Below are 20,997 nucleotides of genomic sequence, written 5' to 3'. Positions count from 1 at the left end.
GTGTTCATGGCAGGGTCTTCAGGGCTAAATCACACTGGAGCAATAGAGAGAATTCAGCAAAGGATGTAATCGTAATTCTTTTAAATGTAAAAACAAGTTTAAGTCAAAGCAAATAGGAAATACAAGCACATAGAGATACCCAAGTTAGGAGAGTCAGGAGACCACTCTGTGATTGGGTACGGGTACAGAGGCTGGCCACATCCACAAGTCCAAGTCCATGCACTCTTGTCTCCTTATCAGTTTCTGAAGTTGGACCTGACCTGACAAAGGATACAGGTTTTCTTTTTAAGTGTTCAAATGTTATTTACCAGATTGCCTACTACAGGTTCATACCAGTTTAGATTTCCCCAGAAGTATATGAATGCCTTTTCCTCAGTCTCCAGCATCTTAAAATTCTTTACTCATTTAGTGTTTATTTTATAGTTTTCTAATTTGATGAATGAAAGTCACAAAATCACATTTTTTAAAATGACCAATACTTATTAACCATCTGCAATCTTGAAATTTAAATTTCTGGATCATAAATTATAGGTCTCTACCTTCAAATGTATACACAAAAACATTCCATTGACAGCGTGCTAGTAATTTGATTATGGAGACAATTAAAAATTGGTTAATTAAAGTTGATTCCTGATATGTGCATGAGGGAGACAAAGCTGCTTTGAGTGAATATTATATTAGATCATAATATTATTCAGAAAATACCTTTCCTTCATTTTCTGTGTTGAATATTTAACTAGCTCGTTTAGTATTTCTTTTAAAATTTATTTTTGTTAGTATTATTTATGTGTTGGTATGCAGGCATTGGTACACGTGCCTGAGGAGACCAGAGGTGTTAGTCTCCTGAAGCTAGAACAACAGATAGGCAGTTGTGAGCCATCTCTCCCGCTTTCCCGCTTTATCTCATTTGAGCTCTGTTGATGGTCTTCTGATGAAGTTGTTTCATTCTGTGCTGCAGTATTACGTGTTTTGTATATGCAACATTTCAACATCAAATTGCTTGCAAAGAAAGTTTGATGTCTAGGGATGTAGTTCAGTCATTGGTTGAGTACTTGACCTGTGTTCAGTCCCCAAAACTACATAAACAGGGCCTGATAGTGAGGTCTCTAATCTCAGCAGTCAAGAAATTGAGGCAGGAGGATCAGAAGTTCAAGGTCGTCCTCAGTTACAGGTTTGACATCAGCCTGGGGAATGTGTGAGATCCTGTCTCAAATTAAAAAAAAGAAAGAAAGACTTGAAGTAGGGCCCTGTACAGTACTGGGAAGGCCTTGCTCACCATGGGATTATAGATCTGACCAGTGGTAGAAGGGACCGTAGAGCAAAACAGCCATTCCTGTTGGGGCAAAGGAAAGAGCCAGGGTGTTCTTTTGGGCCCATCTGTCCTTATTATGTGCTTATTCTTTATGTTAAATGTTGCTACTTAAGCAATCTCAGAATTAATTTCAGGCACGTTTCATGATAGTCATATGAAAATATCAATAAATAAATGAAAAACACTTGAGTATCATTGCAATTTTAGCAGCATTATAAAATATGTATCATTTTAATAAAGTATTAAAAGTATCTTTTTCATGTAGCCTTTGGCAAATTTCTGTTAATATTAGTTAGAAAACAAACAAAAATCATGTTGTAGAAAAGTTTTGAAAGCATGTGTTATAAAGTATTATAATTGTAAATAGTTGCACGGACTGTCTTGTAAATGTAGACTTCTCAAGAGTTGACTCACTCCCTCCCCTTTCATTGATAATTCTGGTAAGAGTAGCTACAAATTAGATTCGTATCTGGAACACAGGTATTTGTGATTGTTTTTGCTTTTCAGGGGGCCCGCCACCCTGCTCCCAAATAAATCACACATGGAGACTTATTCTTAATTATAAATGCCTAGTCTTAGCTTGGCTTGTTTCTAGCCAGCTTTTCTTAACTTTAAATTATCCTATCTTTGGCCTCGGGGTTTTTATCTTTCTCTATTCCTGTGTTTATTTATTTGTTTGTTTGTTTGTTTCTTCTTTCTCTGGCTTGCTGTGTAGCTGGGTGGCTGGCCCCTGAAGTCCTCCTCTTTGCTCTCTCCTTCTGTCTTCTTTTCCTCCCAGATTTCTCTTTCTATTTCTTCTCTCTGCCTGCCAGCCCCACCTATCCTTTCTCCTGCCTGGCTATTTGCTGGTCAGTTCTGTATTAGACCATCAGGTGTTTTAGACAAGCACAGTAACACAGCTTTACATAGTTAAAGAAATGCAACAGAAACAAAAGTAACACACCTTAAAATAGTATTCCCCAACAGGTATTTACATGTATTGTTATTAATATGTGTTTGATGATTTTTCCTTTTGTAAGAATTTAATATTCTTTCATTTTATTGTATTCAATATTTTTCCAAAATATATCTATTTGTACAAACATTCTGGGGGAAAAATACTCAGTGTATCTTTAAAATCCTAAAGGAAATCATCTCTTATCTATTTCAGGCAACAAGTAACAGAAATCATATTTGTTTTAAAAGCAGTCAGTACTCTCATTGATTCGCTCAAGAAAACTCAGCCTGAGAACGGTAAGTGCTTAAAACTTGGTTATCCTACGAGACACTGCACAGGCATCCTTCCTGTTAGTGTGCTTTGTGTTACTGCTACGTAGCCGAGCTTCAGAACGCCACCGCCATTGTGACGACAAAACTCAGGGCCCTCCCGGTGTCAGTTCCATAAAAGGACTTTTCAGTGTTTGCTCTTTAGATTAGATGTCCTATTTTTAAAAAACGTGGTGGGCCAGCAAGACAACCTGAGTTTGGCTCCAGAACAAAGAGAAGAGGACTGAGTGCACAGAGTTGTCCTCTGACTACCGTGCATCCTTACACACGCGTACCAGACACACAGTGATAAACAAAGTTACAGATGATTTGATTTGTATGTGAACAGTGCTTGAAGAACAACATCTGGGCTGCTGTCTGCCCTCTTCATACATGTACACCTGCACACACGTACACCTTTAAAACAGTTCAATGTTGGAATTAGGAACTTATGAAGGGAATTTTTTAATTTGATGTAACCATAAGTTCTAATGATATATTAGAAAAGTATAATAAGCTTTATTAAGAAAGAAGAAAAAAATAAAAATGCCAGCCTTCCTAGCAGAATTATGTTGGATTGCACATAGCTGTCCAAGCCTGATGCAGGCTCCATGTCTATTTAAACTTTTTATTATTGTCTTCCTGTAGTTTTGTTGCTGGAAATAAAGCATTTGGAGACTCCTGTTTGTTGGGAGGGATTTTGTTTTTATTATTTTACTTGATGGTAAATTTTTGAGTAGGCACTATTAATACACATAAATTAAAAATATAAAAACAGCAGGTGATGAGGTGCTTTCTGGGTAAGGGCACTTGCCACCAAGTCTGAGAACTTGAGTTCAGTAACAGAAACCACATGATAGGAGGAGAAAACCGACTCCTTCAGGCTGCCCTCTGACCTCCAAGTGCCTGTCGTGATGCACACGCTGAATGAGTGCTGAAATATGTGTGTGTGTGTGTGTGTGTGTGTGTGTGTGTGTGTGTGTGTGTGTGTGTTTACTACTACTTGATTTTTAATCATTTGTGCTTCTCTCTAGAAGTTTATCATATAAATACAAAAGACATACTCCAGTAACCCCCAGTTTTCTATGCAAACAAATAACATGTTCCCTGTTTATAACCACTTTTTTCTTATTTTTCTTCACCTAACAAACATGTATATTCTTCCATATCAATGCATAAATCTCTTTAATATTCTTTTTATAGTTTGGCATTTTTGAAACAGAATCTCATAACTCAGGCTGGCCTTGAACTACTACATCTGCAGTCAAGGCTAACCTTGAATTACTAGTCTTTTCTCCTTTACCTCCCAAGCCCTGGGTTACAGATACGTGCTGTCCACCTGGCTTCCTGGTAAAGAGTTCCTCAGAGGTTACAGCAGGCTCTAGAACAGACTGCGAGAACCTGAGGAGACTCCCACAAGAGTTATGTCAGGGGTCCGCTTGAAGGATCTCCTCTAGTAAGCCAAGAATTGGGTCCTAATTGGGCTGTTGATTGACAGTGGAGCTAGTCTGGACTTGTTTGCTGCTTGGTGGGCAGTAGCAAGTGCCTGGAGGGCAGCTGGGCAGCAGTGCTTGGAGCTGGGGCAGCGGTGCTTGGCTTCCGTTTGTTTTTCAGTTCCTTTTCTGACTTCTTTTAAGCCGACCCCCACCCCAAGCAAAAGCAAAAAGGACTCTGGTGTGGATTCTTCTTTTATTATTATTCCATTTTATTTACTGTGTGTGTAGAGGAGAGGTGTGCACTGCCACACCCACATGTGCAGGTCAGATGAAAGCTGCAGGGAGTTGGTTCACTTCTTCCACCCCGTGGGTCCTAGGGATCACACTCAGTGTGGAAGGTGAATAGTGAGTAGTGTGAACCATGCTACATGGAAAAAATCCCATAAGCATCTTCACTTTGGAAACCCTGGATTAGATAAATTTGAGTATGCCCTTTTACTCTAAGCCTTTAGTGAATTCATATGAATTATTGGTCTTTAAGAGGAGAGATATATGTGATGTCTACCAAGCTTGTTTAACCAGGAACTTATTTCGGAAGTTGAGAGAGACTATGTTAAACTCATTTCCTTATTTCACATCAGGAGAACTGAGATACCGACTTGACCACAATACCAAGCACTACCTTATTTCAGGGAAAAACTTGTCACCAGCTAATAAAAACAGAATAATAATAAAAGTGTTTTGAGCCAGGTGTGGTGACATGTGCTTTTTATCCCAGCACTCAGGAGGCAGAGGCAGGTGGATCTCTGAGTTCGAGGTCAGCCTGGGCTACAGAGCGAGATCCAGGACAGTCAGGACTACACAGAGAAACCCTGTCTTAAGAACCAGGCCCCCCATAAAAGGGAGTGTTTTGTACATTTTCATAGTATTCTTTATTGTATGCTCCTTGCCCCAAACTGGAGACTTGCTCCATGCAATAACATGACATCTGTCAGCAGGTTTTATGTGGAGACTGAGCACTCTACAAAGTCCTTACCAGAGAATAAGATGGAGGGCCTAGTCTGGGTAACTGGGTGAGACACTGTCTCAGACTAAAAGGTGGAAAAGATTAGTGGTACAATACTTGCTTGCATGTACAAGTACTTGGAAAAAATCCAGCAAACAACAGAAAGCATAAATGTCATATGTGATCTTCAGTATAAGCAAGTTACTGGATAAGATGAGCCATTCTGGCCCACCTGATGAGAAGCGCCCGTTTGGTAGACATGGTGAGGAAACATGGTGATGTACACTAGAGGTTAGCAAGCACTATGAGAAGACCAGGTCTGTGCAGTGATTGAAATTATAATCAGTATCAAGGGCATTACTGAGAGACTCCTGGGAAGATATTTTAGTAGGCAACTGAATAAAAAATGTTTTCTAATTGTTCTTGACATGTACACTATATTTTCTGGCAGCTATATAGAAAATAATGATTTGGATTATTTTGTTACCTTGTTAACTTCCAAGTTTTCACAAATTGAAGCATCATTTAAAATGTTTTTTTTTAATCTGTTGGTATTAGTGAGTCTATACTCACTGATCGTTTCTTTCTCTTCCTTTTTGAAGATTTTACTTACTTTTGTCTATGTGTGTGACTGTTTTGTCTGCATGTGTTTATGTACACCTCTTTTGTGTGTGGTACCTGAGGAGGCCAGAAGAGGGCATTGGATTCCCCTGGAGCTGAAGTTAGAAATGGCTATTACCAGCCACGTGGGTGCTGAGAACCAAACCCAGGTCCTCTGCAAGAGCAGCCAGTGCTCTTAACCACTAAGCCATCTCTCCAGCCCCTTACCTACTTTCTTACCTAATTTCTAAGTACATAATACTATATTAACTCTTCTTTTTCATACTTTATTATATATCAGGAAATCTTACAAAATGTAAAAATGAAAAGACGTTTACAGAACCATTTCTGTTACAGTTTTTAAATTTGTGTTTATGTAAATTGGGTGACTGCTGTTTATATCCACTCTGTTTAGAGATTTTTATACTTTTTATATTACAGTTGATGGAAATACCTGGGCACAAGTCATTGCCTTATACCCAACTTTGGTAGAATGTATCACGTGTTCATCCTCAGAAGTCTGTTCTGCTCTTAAAGAGGCACTAGTTCCCTTTAAGGATTTCATGCAGCCACCAGCATCCAAAGTTCAGAATGGAGAATCTTGACCAGCTGCAGTCGTGTGAAGGAAGACGATATCCTAAGGAGCGTTGGCTCCTGAGGCGTCAAAAGAAGGACGTTTCTTCCTGAAGTAATTCCTGGCAGCTGCGCTTGTCTTCTCTGAACTGAAGTAATTATCTGGGTCAGTCATTCATAGAAAAGCATCCACGTCAACAAAGGCTCCTGGAGGAATCGCAGCCTTGTAATGAGTGATACTGATGGGAGGGATAGTGAATTCTACGTCATACCTGCTACCATAGCTTCAGTTGGTGATTTAAAAGTGAGCTTATGTACAGTGTGTGGTGTGTGTGTCATGATGTGCTTTTTAAAAAGGAAGAAAAGGTATTTCCATTCAGATTTTTGAGGCTGGTGTTTTGCACCCTTTTCAAGTACAGAATTGTACTAACGTTTTATGCAAGGTGGTACTGTAACATTCCATATTATCTACAACCAGCCTTTGTGAACAAAGGGAACTGATATACTGTGTGTATAATAAATGGTACAGTTCTGTATAAAATAGTTGCATTTATTTAAAATTTAAAAATATTGATGATGTTTAATGCTTGAAGCCGTATTTATTATTAATACAAAATTATTTGCTTACATTTTTACTTCTGATTTGCCTTCTTCTGGGGGCAGATACGCTTATGGTGTAATCACACAGTTCGCTTCATGCTTTTTCCGTGCATTGTCAGTGACCTGTACACCTCTGACCTGAGGATCATGTGAACAAGCAGAAGTTGTGATCTGCTGACTTTGCACCTTGGAAACACAGGTTGTAACGTAATACACTGAGATACATTGTAGCACGATGACCTAATCATACCTCATTTCTTTAAGCCTCTCTCTAAGCTTTCACGTGTCTGTTTTTATATTTGCTGTCTGAATTTTAAAGACTTTTCATATTTTATATTTCTGCTGATTTTTCCTATGGTATTTGTCACTGTCTTTGACAAGGCAAGATGATCGAGATTTCATGAAACTTTGCCTGTGAGGTGTTTTCATTTCTGTGCTTCCTTTTCTGAGTTCCTTTCAAGAAACAGCACTGGGCTAGCCCACAGTATAAACTACGTGTCACGGGCAAGTGCTAACCCACAGTATAAAGCATATGCCGTGGGCAAGCGCTTACCACAGTATAAACCACGTGCCACGTGCAAGTGAGTGAGCGGAGGGAGGCAGCCGGCATTTCGCAGCGCAGTGAGTTTACTGTGGGAAAGCAGAGCACTCGCCGTTAGGGAGCATATGATCTGTCTCTTACAAAACTGACTTTGACCTAGCTCACTCTGTTTTTTATTTAATTAATTATACTGTTGTAATCTTTTTCTTCCAAGTTAAAATTTCATTTCACAGATCCTGAAAACATGAAAAATGTTGAAAACATTGCTATTAATAAGAAATGATAGTGGGGTTGATATTATTTTAATGCACTAGAAAGCTTCTGACTTTAACAAGATTTATAAATTCTGGGCTCTCCAGAATAATCATAAAACTATAAGGAGATATTAAAGTTGAGTAATCAATGAGATACAATTTTGAGGCTATTTTAATTATATAATGATTTAATTTGCACTATATTCTGTATACGTGTGGTAAGGCCTATTTTGAAGGAGTATTATTTTTATTCACATGAATCAATGAATTTCTATTTTATTATTTCATGTAAGGTTAAGGTAAAACATGGTATTTCATAGACTGTGCTGTCAATGTTTTCTTAAAGGTGTAAGAAAATGACTCAAGCCGTGTATTTTTTATATTTTGATATATTCACTTGTGGATTTAAAAATAGGGATATCACTGATAAAGTATCAAAATAATAAGGGTGGCAACATTTTCAAAATATTGCCCTGACTTTATATAAAGTGAAAGTGTTTGCTCATAACAGATCAATTGCAGTCTGAATGATTATTCTCCAGTGAAGGTTATCTGTAAGTCAAGGGTCTAAAGCATACAGTTATATAAACTAAATAACTTGAGCTAACACAGTATTAGCTTTCAGTACCAATGTCATGCCGTATAGTTTTAAAACATAAAATGTGATGAGTGTGTTAATGTACAGTAATTAATGACAGTCTCAATGTCAAGCAAGTGGGCCACTCCCTCCGTGGACTAATTGACCGGCTTCTCCCCCAAATTTCTCTCAACTCCCAAGGAGTCACTACTGTAATTAATGCCTCGAGGTCACACATTCTTCTCAGCTACATTTTCTAATATGTGCTGGTCCCAGACAGATCAATCCATTGTCCTTGCTCTGTAAGTATGAAGTGGGTTCTTGAGTCACTACAATAACTGGGCTTCATGGAGTTACCAGATTCAACCATGAAGCACTAGGTTCAAACCCATCGCCCCCCAATTCCAGTGCAATGAGTTTTAAATCTCATAGTGAGTTTTCACTGCCGACCATCTCTGTTAGAGACTGTTGAACACAGGGTGTGCCAACGACTGGATGATCACAGAGGTTTCAGTGTGATTGTGTACTACATAGATCACCTTTGGAATCTAGTAGTGTCTTATTTCTTTATGATTCATTTCAAAGTTCTGTTGGTTTTACTTCATGAATTTTGCATAACATTTATTAAAAGCCTATCATGTGCCAAAAGGAAAAAATTTGTCATTAAGTCTGACAAAAAAAATGCTTTTAACTTGCTTATCTTTGTATTACATTAACATTTATGTTCTCACCTGTTTCCCCATATGGTTATTGAGTGAACAGCTGCTACATTCTTTAAATTATATATAGCATCAGAAGAAAACAGTGTATAATTTAGTTTATTTATGTTATCCTAGTGAATAACATTCACTTTAAGTAGCAGCCAGTAACAGTCATTTGTCCTTTCTTCTACAATGTTAAGAGTGTTGCGTTAGTTGTCAGTTTGGTACCAACTAGTCCTAGGTGAGCATTTGGCCAATGGTCAGCTAAGAAGCCAAGAGTGAATTAGCATACACTGTTGAACAGTGCCAGAAAACATCAGAAATGCATCCCCTCTAATGAAATGTTCATGACAGTCATGTCAGTAAAAGGCACTCTTTTATATACTCCTCAGACATAGACTCATTCATGTGGATAGCCGAATTTTTAAGAGTTGGCTAAGGGCCACTAAGGCAGGACACTTTCAGGAAATACCTACCTTTGATTGCCATGGGACTGAACTGGAAATCAAGATCCCAAATAGATTAATGTCCAGGTTCAGATTACTGCGGTTTATAGATTTTTTTTTTTTTAGAAAACTACCACAGAGGGAGACAAAAATGGTCTCTTCAAAAGCATGACTAGCATCCTAGAATGTTCCTTCCCACTTAACTAGATTTGGCATTTTGGATATACTCTGAATTACAATTTGCAACACTTAGGGCTATAAGACTGTCTTTATTAGACTGATCTATGGGTTTTTTAAAATTATTCATGAGAACAGGCATTACATGACATGTTGTATTACTGACTTACGTATCAGTGGATAAATAGTTTTAATACTTTATGGTCATTTGAATTAAAATTTTTTATCTGGAGAGAAGAGTGGTGCTTTTATTTTAATGTTCTTTTGTAAATGGGAAAGAAAGTTGTCATTGTATCTTAATTTACATGCAAACCCTTTTGGGGGACTTAGATTAAGTCCAGTCGTTTTTACTGTATTAGCAGTGTTGGTTTTAAAGAGCCGTGTGGACAAGCTGGGTGTAGGGGCTCATGCCTGTAAACCCAGCAGGACTACACAGGAAGGCCTTGCTCAGGAAGCAAACAAGAAGAGCTGAGGTAAGCCCCCCTTGACTGGGAATACTCTGCGATCTTGCAGGGACCAGCTGCGAGTCTGCCTCCTGATTTATCGTTAAGTAATTCTCCAAAGCTGCTGTTTCTGTTTCTAAAACAGTGATGCTCGCAGGTTACTGAGTCTTCAGAATAACGCTCAATGTGAGTGTGGACTTGACTTCATATGGACATTCTTGGGCCCTTATTCAGGCTGTTTGATAAAGCACTGTTACATCCAAAGAGTGTTTCACCGTTTTTCTTCCCCTTTTCTTAAGCATCCCTTTCAGTCCCTCCAGTTTAAATGATGTGTTACCTTTCTTTCTCCTAATGTTCCTCTCTTTGTTCCTCTTTGTCCCCATTCCCATCCATCTCTTCTTTCATGATGAGATTCAGAGTGATAGACACTGGTGACAGCTTCCCGTGAAGTGTGGTGACAGAAGTGCCTTCCTCTTCGACCGCGTTGCCTTTTGGTTAAGGTGAAGTTCCCTGCCTGCCGTCTTAGAAGGATGGAACACTTTTGTAAAGTAGTTTACGACTATCGCCTGCCGTATTTCTGAGTCCATGGTTCTGCTGCCAAGACCCAGGATGGGATTGCTATAAATAAGTGGATTCAGTAGCTCAACTCGGAACAGTTATGTCGTTGCCATGTTGTGAATAGCAGAACGATGTCACTTTTCTTCAAGAGGGGAGTTAAAATTTGCAGGTCCTTTTGTTGTGTTTTGGGGAGAGGGGTTGTTTTGCCTTTGTTTGGGGAGGCGAACAGTGTGCTGATAGGTTTGTGTCATCTCAATCCTACTCACTGATAATTGCATTACTTGCTTTCAGGAAGTATTCCAGGCACCATCTCACTTTTGTTCCATCTGTTTCTATTTTTCTATTACAAAGCAGTCATTTGGGCTCTGGAGAGATGGATCGGCAATTAAAAAGCACTGACTACTCTGCCAGAGGACCTTGGTTCAGTTCCCAGCACCTACATGGCAGCTCACAACCATCTAACTCCAGTTCCAGGGGATCCGATGCCCTCCTGAGGTTTCCATGACCATCATGCACTCCAGTGGTGAACAGTCATCCCTGCAGGCAAAATTCCCAAACACATAAAGTTAAATACATATCTATTAGTAATTTTGATGTAAGACCAGATGTTTTATCATATTTCTGAGTACTCCCAGAGTATTTGGTGTCCACTGTTGCTTATGGTGACACAGAGAGGCCTTGAAACATCCTTTATTACACTGTTGAGAATGAGTAGACCCTCAAGTCAGAAAAGGGGAATTTCTGAATTTTGAGATCATTTTCAGTCGGTACAAATATTACCTTAAGCTTCATTTTAAACTAAAACTCAGTAAATAGGGTAGTGTTAGGTCCGGGGTCATGCAATAACGGGGGACAGACCATCAAAGTCTATTAAGCCAGAAGCAGACTTTATTCCAGAAAAAAAATAAAAATAAAAATAAAAAAATCACCAAGGGGCAACAAAAGCTTATCAGCTAGTTGAGACCACAGCCAATGTTCTGGGGCTGTGGCACTGGATGTGGGTACTGGCCCCCTTTTATAGTATCAGGCGCAGGGTGCATGCTGGGAGTCATGTAGAAACATCAGGCATGGGATGCATGCTAGGAGTCATGTAGAAACAACTATTAAAAGTTAACTTCAGTCCAGGCAGTTGTTGGCTATAAAGGGCAAGGGGGTTAACCGTTAACCCCTGGCTGTTGATGGAGGAGCTGGCTGTAAAGTAGAGAGCCATTGTTAAAAGTTAACCTTTAGAGCTGATGACTGTCAGTTTCTGTCTCTTAAGCTTATAATTTTATATTTCTATATTCCTGGATCTTTCAGTAGCTAAAGCAAGAAATCCACAGAGTCTGCTCAAAGGGCAAAGGGATTTATTAAAGAAAGGAAAACTCATAAGACAGAACAGAGGAATTGTCTCAGGGTCCTGGAAAGGTGAGGCATGTTCCCATTCTGTTCTGCCTAAAACTGTCCCAGCATGCAAGTCCCATCAAGGAGAGAAGAGGGTGGCCTACTGTGTCTCAGGTTTTAAGGGTAGCCCCAAGCCATGCCCCAGGGGCAGGTACTTCAAGGTCATAGGTAGTTAGGACAGTTACCTGCTACATCTCTGGGGGTGGTACTTCAGGGTCAAGACAGAACAGCTGACCACTACAGGTAGCCATGGAAGAGCTCTTAAATCGTCATTTGCAAAACCGCTGTAACATGATAGCAGTACTACTTATTGTGAAGTCTTAGTAGATGGAAGAGAAACTTGAAAGAGCTACTGTTATAGTCTTACTCTACTTCTCTAGGAAAATAAAATATTAAGATCTAGACCTAACTGCAAATTTCATTTTCTTTCCAGCACTTACTCCCTGTGTGTCATAGTTTTAACACATAGCATCCAACTCCTGTCTCACGGCAGTTACCATATGGTGTTTATGTCAGACTGGATATTTTATCTAATTTTGTAAGATTCCTGTCTTAGCTCCCAACACGATTCTTGAAAGTAATACCATACCACTTTTTCTATACATTCTTACAATCTCTATGTTGCTGAGCTATATTGGTTATGTAATACAGTCAGGAAAGTTTCTTGGCTTCAAGTCCAAATCTTTGTAATCTAGGGTAGGTGTTTCTTCAGAGCTATATAGTTAAACACTGAGTACGTAGATCCTCAGTTAGCTTCCCATAACCACTAAGATGATCTTACATGTTTAATCCCAGTCATACTAGTTAACCTCAACCAAAATGTCCTCGATGAGTTTGTTTCAGATCTGACTGGTGAGCCGATCTTTCTCTAGTATACTTTGTGTTTGCTTTCCTGTCCCCATTAGGGTCAGGAACATCGCTGATCCCCTCATCATTTATGACTGGTGATTTTGTATGCTTACAATGCGTGATGCAAATGGCCAATTTGGGGAAAAGTATAAGATTAAATAAAGGAGAAATGTTTTTGAAAAACTTGTTAAAGCTATTGATAAATAAAATGGAAAAAAAATGAATGTACAGTTGGAAAGACCTAACGTATCTGTCCATAGTTTTGAAAGGAAATAGATTCGAAGCTTTGAGTGAGAATTCTAGGTCCAGTTAAAAGCACAGTCCTTGTGTAGATTAGATTTGAGGGGGCACATTTGGGGAGCAGTGGTGAACTTAAGACCTTGTGCCTGCTAAGTGAACTAGTGCTCTCCCTGGTCTGGCTTGGGCCCTTTGAAACTTTGAGAGTGTTGCTGTTAATTTGGGGCAGCTGTTTTGAGACTGTCTGTATTTATCAGTGTTAAGCCATCTCTCCACAGTGCTAAGAAATTGTTTCAAATTTTCTTTTTTAACAAGACATTCAAATGTGGCCTCTGATCTTCCAGAAGATGAAACAGGAAAATCACTTGAACCTAGAGAATCTCACTTGAAATTCTGATTCAAGGCAGGGAGGGAAAAAAGTAAATATTCCTGCTTTGAGAAGTAAAAATGTGACAAAATTCCCATATTAGTGTGTACTGCATTCAGATCCAGTAACTTGTATTTCCTGGTTCAAAAAGCTGCCACTGTGGAGTACTTGAGGAGTCTCGGGTTCCCTCGGGTTCCTCTTCCCTCAGGCCTCCCAGGAGGAGGTTAGGATTGTGCTCACTCTACACAAGTTCAGAGATCACTTTCTGGAGTGACCATCTAAACCAGCATGGCTCCCTTCAAGATCTGCTCTTTGAGCTACAATATGGTTGCTAGTAAAAATGTTTCGTTGTGTTAATATCTTACTGAAATAAACTGAAAATATTTTGAGGCAATTGCTGTTTCTGTGACTATGCCTTTGGGATAAATATATATGAATGTTCATAAGAACTTCAAATACTGAGGAGAAATTGTGTGAGAACTCCTTCTGCGTGAGCTGCCCGGGGTCTTTTCAACTGGCCCAAGTTTCAAATATTGTATCTGTTTAAAGTATCTGGTTTGTTGTTTGCTTTAAGAGGCTGTATTATGTCAGCAAGAGCACGATGGTTAGAGTCTTCATAAATTCAGTTCTGTTGTTGGCTGAGTATGTGACCTGAGCAAATAAGTCAACCTGTTTTGGTGTTCTTGAAATGGAATTAATAGTGATGATTAATGCATAGAGTTATTTGATAGAATTTTACAAGGAATGTGAGAAATCTCTGTGCTTGCCTATGGCAACTTTTAGGTTGTGATAGAACTAAAACAAGCTGGATACACATAGTTCAGGAAATGGGCAGGGGCCAGAGCATCCTCTTGCTTGTCCTGGACTGTCCAGACAGCCATCAGGTATGAACCTGTGTGTCCTTGTCATGTCACAAGAGTCACTAGGGGGTTTTGTGTCTAGATGAGAAAACCTAGTGCCTCAAATGTTGCTGAATAGAAGACGACTACGTAATCAAGTTCTGGTGTGTCAGTAACACTTGAGTCCCTGTCTCTACCCTTCAGCATTTACAGGGAATATAGTTCTTCCCCAAGTGCGCAGAAATACAGTAAAAGATGAGATTACTAAGTCGCCTATGATTCAGGTTAATACTGCTATTAATATTCCAAAAGAAATGATAAGGCTCAGTGGTGAATATAGAATTTAAAGTGAGTCTTAATGTCTAGAAGACTGTCTAAACTAAAGGATGTGTGGGGAGATACAGGGAAACATACAGTAGAGTGTACTTTTTTTTTTTTTGAAGATTTTTATTCTGTGTATATGGGGGATGTGTGCACATGAGTGCAGGTGCCTGAGGAGTTCAGAAGGCTTCCTATTCCCTGGACTGTGAGCCACCCAGTGTAAGTGCCGAGAACCAAATTTGGGTCCTCTGCTACGGCAAAGCTTGCTGTCAAATGCCGAGCCGTCTGTATGCAAAGGTGTGTGTTTTGGGTAGAAACAGTAGCAGTGAGTTTTGGGGTGTGTGTGTGTGTGTGTCTTGGGTGGGGTGGCTTCGAGGAATTGAAACCTAATCATTAAATTTGAAATCCAAAAATAACTTGGAATGATACAGATTGACCGTTTAACCGAAATGAAGCAGATATATCTATGGTTACATGTAGAATATAGGAGACAGAGCGTAGGGGAACTAGAAAGGTGTTAGTTTCCCTGCTCAGGTGATGATAAGGTTTGCTGAGAGGACTCATATTTGAAAGGAGGCTTAAAGCCAAGGTGGTGCACACCCGTCATCCATCCTACCACTTCAGAGGCAGATGAAAATAGACGCAGGTTCCAAGCAAGACAGGACTACATAGTGAGAAAATGTCCCAAACCAAACAACAAAGGAGTTAGGGTGCCTTGGGCCGAGTCTACGGATTTGGATATTAATGATGAGGAATAGCTGTGTGGATGATTATATTGATGTCAGATTGTCGGAAATAAGTGATAAAGTTGTGCAACGGCTGGGCCGAGTTTAGTTGGAAACTTTGTTCTGTCAAATCTGTATACCTTTCAGACCAAATGCACACTTGATGCCCACTTTCAAAAAAAAAAAAAACCTATGCTGCAATGGCCAACAACGAACTTGTTAGTCAAGATAACTTGATCAACTGTGCAATGCATTAGTAGTGGTACAGTACCACAGAACCCTGTCAGATGGTCAGAGTTTTCTATAAGTATCAGTGTTTCAGGCAATAAGTTAGCACTTAATTACAAGTGTGTTACACATGCACGCAAATATAAAAATATTAATTGGAAATCATTCAAATTACCATTTGCAGTGGCTCTAAAAGCCTAAGATTAGTATAATACTGAAATGTGTCAGTAGCATATCCAGGCATGAAGTTTGAATATGTACATATATTATGAAACATATATAGGGGGGTTGGTAAATTCGAAAATTGGTACTTCAAGAAATTACTTGGGTCCTGTATACCTTGTAATGAAGCTAATGTGTGGTATTATGGGCTTCGGGATCTGTTATGCTAAATTGTATTGGGGGAGGGGGTTGGGGAGCTAAATTGGATTGGGGGGCAGGGGTCTCAAAAAAGAAATGTAGGTTGTTAGTATGCGTTGTTGCCAAATTCTGCTCCGAATGTTAGCTCTCCAGTTGCTGTGAAAGAAACAAAGTCTACGGAAAGTTCCAAGGATACAACTGAACACGGTCTTTAATTGTTCTTTATTTCTGTCGTGTGTACTGTGGGTTTTCAGCAACTTCATGACTCATGGGATTGCCAAATACTATAAATAAAGAGGATAGCCAGATACATTTGAATTTCAGATATCATCCTCCTTTTGGTATACAGAATCTGCATATTCAAAAACGAGGGGGGGGGCATTTATGTGGAATTCCAGTTTAGCTAGACATCTGTATCTTAGGTGACAAACCTTAGTGACTTCTGAAAAAAAAACAAACCTTTAAATAAGAAGCAAAAATAAAAGTTATCCGGGCCACGCACGCGGAGGTGACTCGCCCTTGCAGTCGGCCCCGCTTCCCGGGTTTGGCTTAAAAAAAACAAAACAAAACCGGGGGAGAAGGCAAACGCCCCAAGTCCCAGGAGCCTGCGCACTGCGCGAGCCGAGCGCGGCTTTTCCCGCCAGTTTCGGGCGCCGGCCGTGAGCGGCGCCGGCCGCGGGGTGGAGCGCCGCGGGGTGGAGCGCCGCGGGCCGTCCCGCCCGGCCGCGGGGGAAGGAGGTGCCGGAAACTTTCCCCGCCGGCCGCGGACGACGTGTCCGCCGCGCGCCGCCATCTTGACGGCGGAGGCCGGAGCGCGGGGGGGCTCGGCGGGGCTGGCCGAGCGGACGGAGACGGCCCGAGGCCCGAGGCCCCGGCGCTCCCCGAGGAGAGAAGCGCGGCTCCCCGCCCGACCGCCCGCTCTCCGCCCCGCCCCGCCCCGCTTCTCCGGGGAGCCGCCAGGCTCGGCGGGGCGGAGAGCGGGGGCGCGGGGGGCCCCGGATGTAAGATGGCGGCGGGCGGGGGCCGGAGGCCGGGCGGCGGCGGCGGCGGCGGGCGGTCACGTGGCGGGGGCCGCGCGCTCCCGGGCTCTTTAAGGGAGCTCTATGGTTGGCCGGGACGCAGTGGAGCCGGAGCGCGGGCCGGGGGCGCGTGCCGAGCGGGGCCGGCTGGCCCACCCGCACACTCCGGTGTGGCGGCGACGTCCGCGGGGACTTCCGGGGTGCGCCGCGGGGCGGGGAGGGACGGAGGGAGGGAGGGACGGAGGAGGAGGGCGGGCGCGGCTTGGCGGCGGAGCCCGCAGAACCCCGGCGTCCCTCGGCGCGGGCGGGCGGGCGGGCTGCTCCGCTGCGCTCCGGCGAGGAGGGCGCGGCCGGCCCCCGGGAACCGCCGCCGCCGCCGCCGCGCTCAGCCGAGCTCGGGCGTGCGGGTTGCGGGGTGTGCGAGCCGCCGGCTGCGGACAGGAGCAGGAGGAGCAGCAGGAGGAGGACGTGTCCCGCCGGCTCCCCCAACACCATGGCCCTGGCTGAGGTAGTAGTTTGTGCTGTTGGTCGGGCTGTGACATTGCCCGCTGTGGAGATAACTGCGCAAGCTACTGCCTTGCTAGTGCTGGTGATGCTCAGCGCCGCCGGAGGACAATGGCCGGGGACGGGCGGGCGGGCGGGCGGTGGGTAGGGTAGGGTAGGGGGGATCCCCTTTGTGTGCCGGGGGGCCGCGGGGACAGCCCGGCGGGCGCTCGGGAACCGTTAGCCACCCGCCCGCAGGCGGGACCGAGCGCGGCCCCGAGGCGTGGGCGAGCCGAGCGTGGGGCTCGCTCCTCCGGAGAGCAGGAGTGCGGGCGTGCGGGCGGCCACGCAACTTTCCGCCGCCGGCAACGGTTGTAACTAGTGCGAGCCGGGAGCGGGGTGTCGGTCGGGTTCCGTTCCTGAGGTGTGGGGTCGGAGTGGGTGGGGGTGCTGCTCTGCTCCTGCCGTCGCTGCGGTTCCAAACTTTCATCTTTTCACGGGTTTTCTTTCTTTTTTTTTTTTCCTTTTGGATCTGGGTTACATTCTGTGACCGCTAAGTTTCAGAGTTGCGTTTAAAATGTGAAGTCTCCAGCAACGGAGAGTTTCCGTTTCAATTGTTTCGAACTCCTTGAAAGAGGGTTGTTGACTCTATAGTTCAATGCACTATTCAGATTTTTTTTTTAATGTATAAAGCAAAATAATAAATTCTTTTTTTTTTTTAACCGTGTGCTGTGGTTTTTTTTTTTTTTTTTTTGGTTTTTTTTTTTTCTTTTAGTTCAACTTCGGGAGCTTGAACAGCCGTGCCGGCTTGGGGGTGTGGGGGAGGGTTGGCCTTATAGACTTTTATGTTCCTGCGGTTCTTTAGATCTGCATTTTATTAAAGGAGCCTAGATCGGAGTGGGAAGTATGGCTTCCGAGAGATTTGAGTTTAATGTAGAATGACATAGAGTTCGATTCCGTGACCTCTATGAGGAAAATACGAGTTTTGCAGAGAGAATGTAGTTTGGGTGATTAATGAAAACTACCCTGCTGTCTATGTGGAAGACACTTGCATCTAAATTTTTTATTTTCTCCGAGGGGAGGAGTATGATGGTAAGTTTTGGTTCTGCTTTTCAAACTGGCTTGTTTGATCTGTGCATAATGGTTTTAATACAGTGTAGTAAATTTTCTGTGGCACTTTGATGCTTTTTAAAGGCAATTCTTTGCTAAGAAAAAGACGTGAAAGATTTTTTTTTTTTTTGAAAGCTGCTCACTCTCTTGTCCCTTTCAATAGAAGTTAGGTGCTTCTGTAATCCAAATGTGATGTAATGCCTTGAGAAAGCTCAGTTTTAAGCCTTGAAGATAAGCTTAATATAATTTCATCAGGATGGAGGAGCCGCCTCATCTTAGGAAGGACAGGAAGGAACCGTGAATTTTGACATTCAGGCAAGACCATAATGCTGGCGTTAAGTTTGCTTTTCTTGGTAGAGTAAAGTAAGTTCAGGACTGAATACCCCCACCCCCACCCCCACCCCAGTGATGAAAGCCTGAAGTATACTCAGATAAATCTTGATTTGTGCGGGAAATAAATAGTAAAATTCAACTCGTATTACAATTTTGTTTTCCAAAACTCTTCATTCAAGCAGACGAGCAAATCACCCAGTCCCGCTCTATTTTAACCTTTTTATGATGAACCCTTAGATGTTGATCTTTACCTCCAAAATACCAAATTCTGTTGGTAACACTGAACTTTAACTTGCTGTCTTCTTTGCAGTTCATCTTGTGCTTTTAAAGTAAGTTTTGTCTAAAGCTCCACTGCCCACAGAGAACATCCTTGTATTGTTGGCTATGTAACTAACTGCTTCCATATGTTTTCTGTTTGCTGCTGTGAGGGAAACGACTCCCATAGTTACATTTCTGTTCTGGTTTTTTGAAGCCAATCAGCTTTTGGCTTTTAAGTTCTCTGGGTGGCAGGGATTGCTCCCAGCTGACTGTCCTCGCTGTTGACAGGTTTCCAACAGGGCGGATTTACTTCACGAAAATACAGCTTTACAGTCAGCATCGATGACATTTACTAATGCAATTAACTTTTCTGTTAAAGGTCTTCTGTCAAGCGGTTAAGTAATCTGTAGTTGCACAAAGCCATTGATAGGAAGGATAAGACAGTGTTTTGAGTGCCCTTCTCAAGTACCGAACCAAAGAAAGGATAGGCTGTCGTAACGAGATTTTAACAAATGCCACCTCCAATTGGAAGTAGAGGAATGTTAGGGTGTTCTGGACATACCACGTAGAAAAGATTATTAGAAGACGCTTTCCTTCATGTCCCAACGTCCCTGATTATTTATTGTATGCATGAAAAATTCATTTGTAAGGCATTTTAAAATAGAACTACCTTTTGGCTGGTAGGAAAAACATCTTTGTGTTGGAGAAAAGCCCCCAAAGCATTCTTGCCAGAGGAACCTAAGAGCAGAAAATAGCTCTTCAGTGTAGAACCCAGATGCCGAGGCTGTGTGATTTCGTAACTATACTTTCCTCCTCCTGTTTATTGTACCCGCTGCCTGCCTGAAGAACCTGACGGGAGGGACTAGACTTTCTCACTCAACAATCAGTCCCTGTTACAGTGTCTGCAGCCAGAGAGCAAGCGGAGTGATCCTTCTCAGAAATAATTACATCGGGCAAAACAGATCCAAAAGGAGAATTTTCTGAATATCGTAAAATCTAAATAGACATGGGTGCCACCAGTCACTAAATAATTAAGAAGAGTGTTAGTTACTTTTATGATTCATGAAAATTGATTTGATGTGTTTGTCAGCTCCCTCACTAGGCACCTTGGGGGAAGGAAAGTAGCTGTGTAGCTGGGTTGCTGCCCCCAAGAGAAAACAGAAAACTTGACAAGTGCCGTGATGAAGGATCAGAATACAGATGGGTATGAACGTTAGTGACCTTGACTGGCACTCACAGGGTAAAAGCTACAGAGAGGTCTGTATCAATAAGAACAGTCATTGAGAGAGTTCTCGTGCTTCTGTGTGTTGTCTGGAATCCTAGGAACGGCTGGAGTTCACTGTACTTGGTGACCATTTTCAGCCTATATTATAATAATGCATATCTATATATAATTAATTAATGCACGTTAGTTTTTAAAGTTCCTTCTCTATTCGCCATCAAACATTTTCTGGAAACGGACCACCCACTTTGAGTTGGGTTTCAAGTCCTTAGCTTTATTATAATGGAGGACACATTACTGTGGAGCTCAGTGTGTCTTAGGATGCCGATGTTCCCGGGGTGCAGAAGGCAGCTTGGACCACTTGGATAAAGTTGCTCTAGTGTTTTCTGTGATAGATGAAAACTCTTCACTGCTGTCGGGCCGAATAATGAAAAGGTCTGAGTGTTTTGTCCCCTTTGAATCCATGAGTTGTCGAGTTAATCAGAGGGTGCTGTTTTAATCTGCACAGCATGATTTAAAACTCGGAAGGCTCTTAGAACAAGTCATGGCACAGTAGTAACACGTAACACTGGTGTGATGGTACTGCAGTGGATGGCAGAAAGCTGAGGAAACCGAGATACACTAGTAAATGAAAACAGGTTATCAGTTTTTCCTTTTTGGTTTTTCAAGACAGAGTTTCTCTGTAACCATGGCTGCCTCAGAACTCACTCTATAGACCAGGCTGGCCACAGCCTCCTAGATCTGCCTGCCTCTGCCTCCTGAGTGCCGGGATTAAAAGTGTGCACCATCTGGCT

The 20,997-nt window shown here is 42.1% G+C and overlaps 1 protein-coding gene across 3 annotated transcripts in view; it reads left to right on the top strand.

Annotated features, from left to right (window-relative positions):
* Window positions 1–8,083, top strand: part of Mon2 (MON2 homolog, regulator of endosome-to-Golgi trafficking) — an 82,086-nt gene extending 74,003 nt beyond the window's left edge. For all 3 annotated transcript variants that reach the window (XM_052753492.1, XM_052753490.1, XM_052753489.1), the window contains 2 exons: window positions 2,463–2,545; window positions 6,041–8,083. In XM_052753492.1, the coding sequence (XP_052609452.1) occupies window positions 2,463–2,545; window positions 6,041–6,204 (247 nt within the window). In that variant the 3' untranslated portion in view covers window positions 6,205–8,083. The remainder of the gene's footprint in view (window positions 1–2,462; window positions 2,546–6,040) is intronic.
* Window positions 8,084–20,997: the final 12,914 nt, after the last annotated feature.

The sequence above is a fragment of the Peromyscus californicus genome, unplaced genomic scaffold (assembly GCF_007827085.1).
Source record: "Peromyscus californicus insignis strain IS unplaced genomic scaffold, ASM782708v3 Scaffold_24__1_contigs__length_46423439, whole genome shotgun sequence".
In the NCBI taxonomy this organism is placed as follows: Eukaryota; Metazoa; Chordata; class Mammalia; order Rodentia; family Cricetidae; genus Peromyscus; species Peromyscus californicus.
The sequence above is the reverse complement of the archived record's forward strand: the minus strand, read 5'-3'. Positions and strand labels throughout refer to the sequence as shown.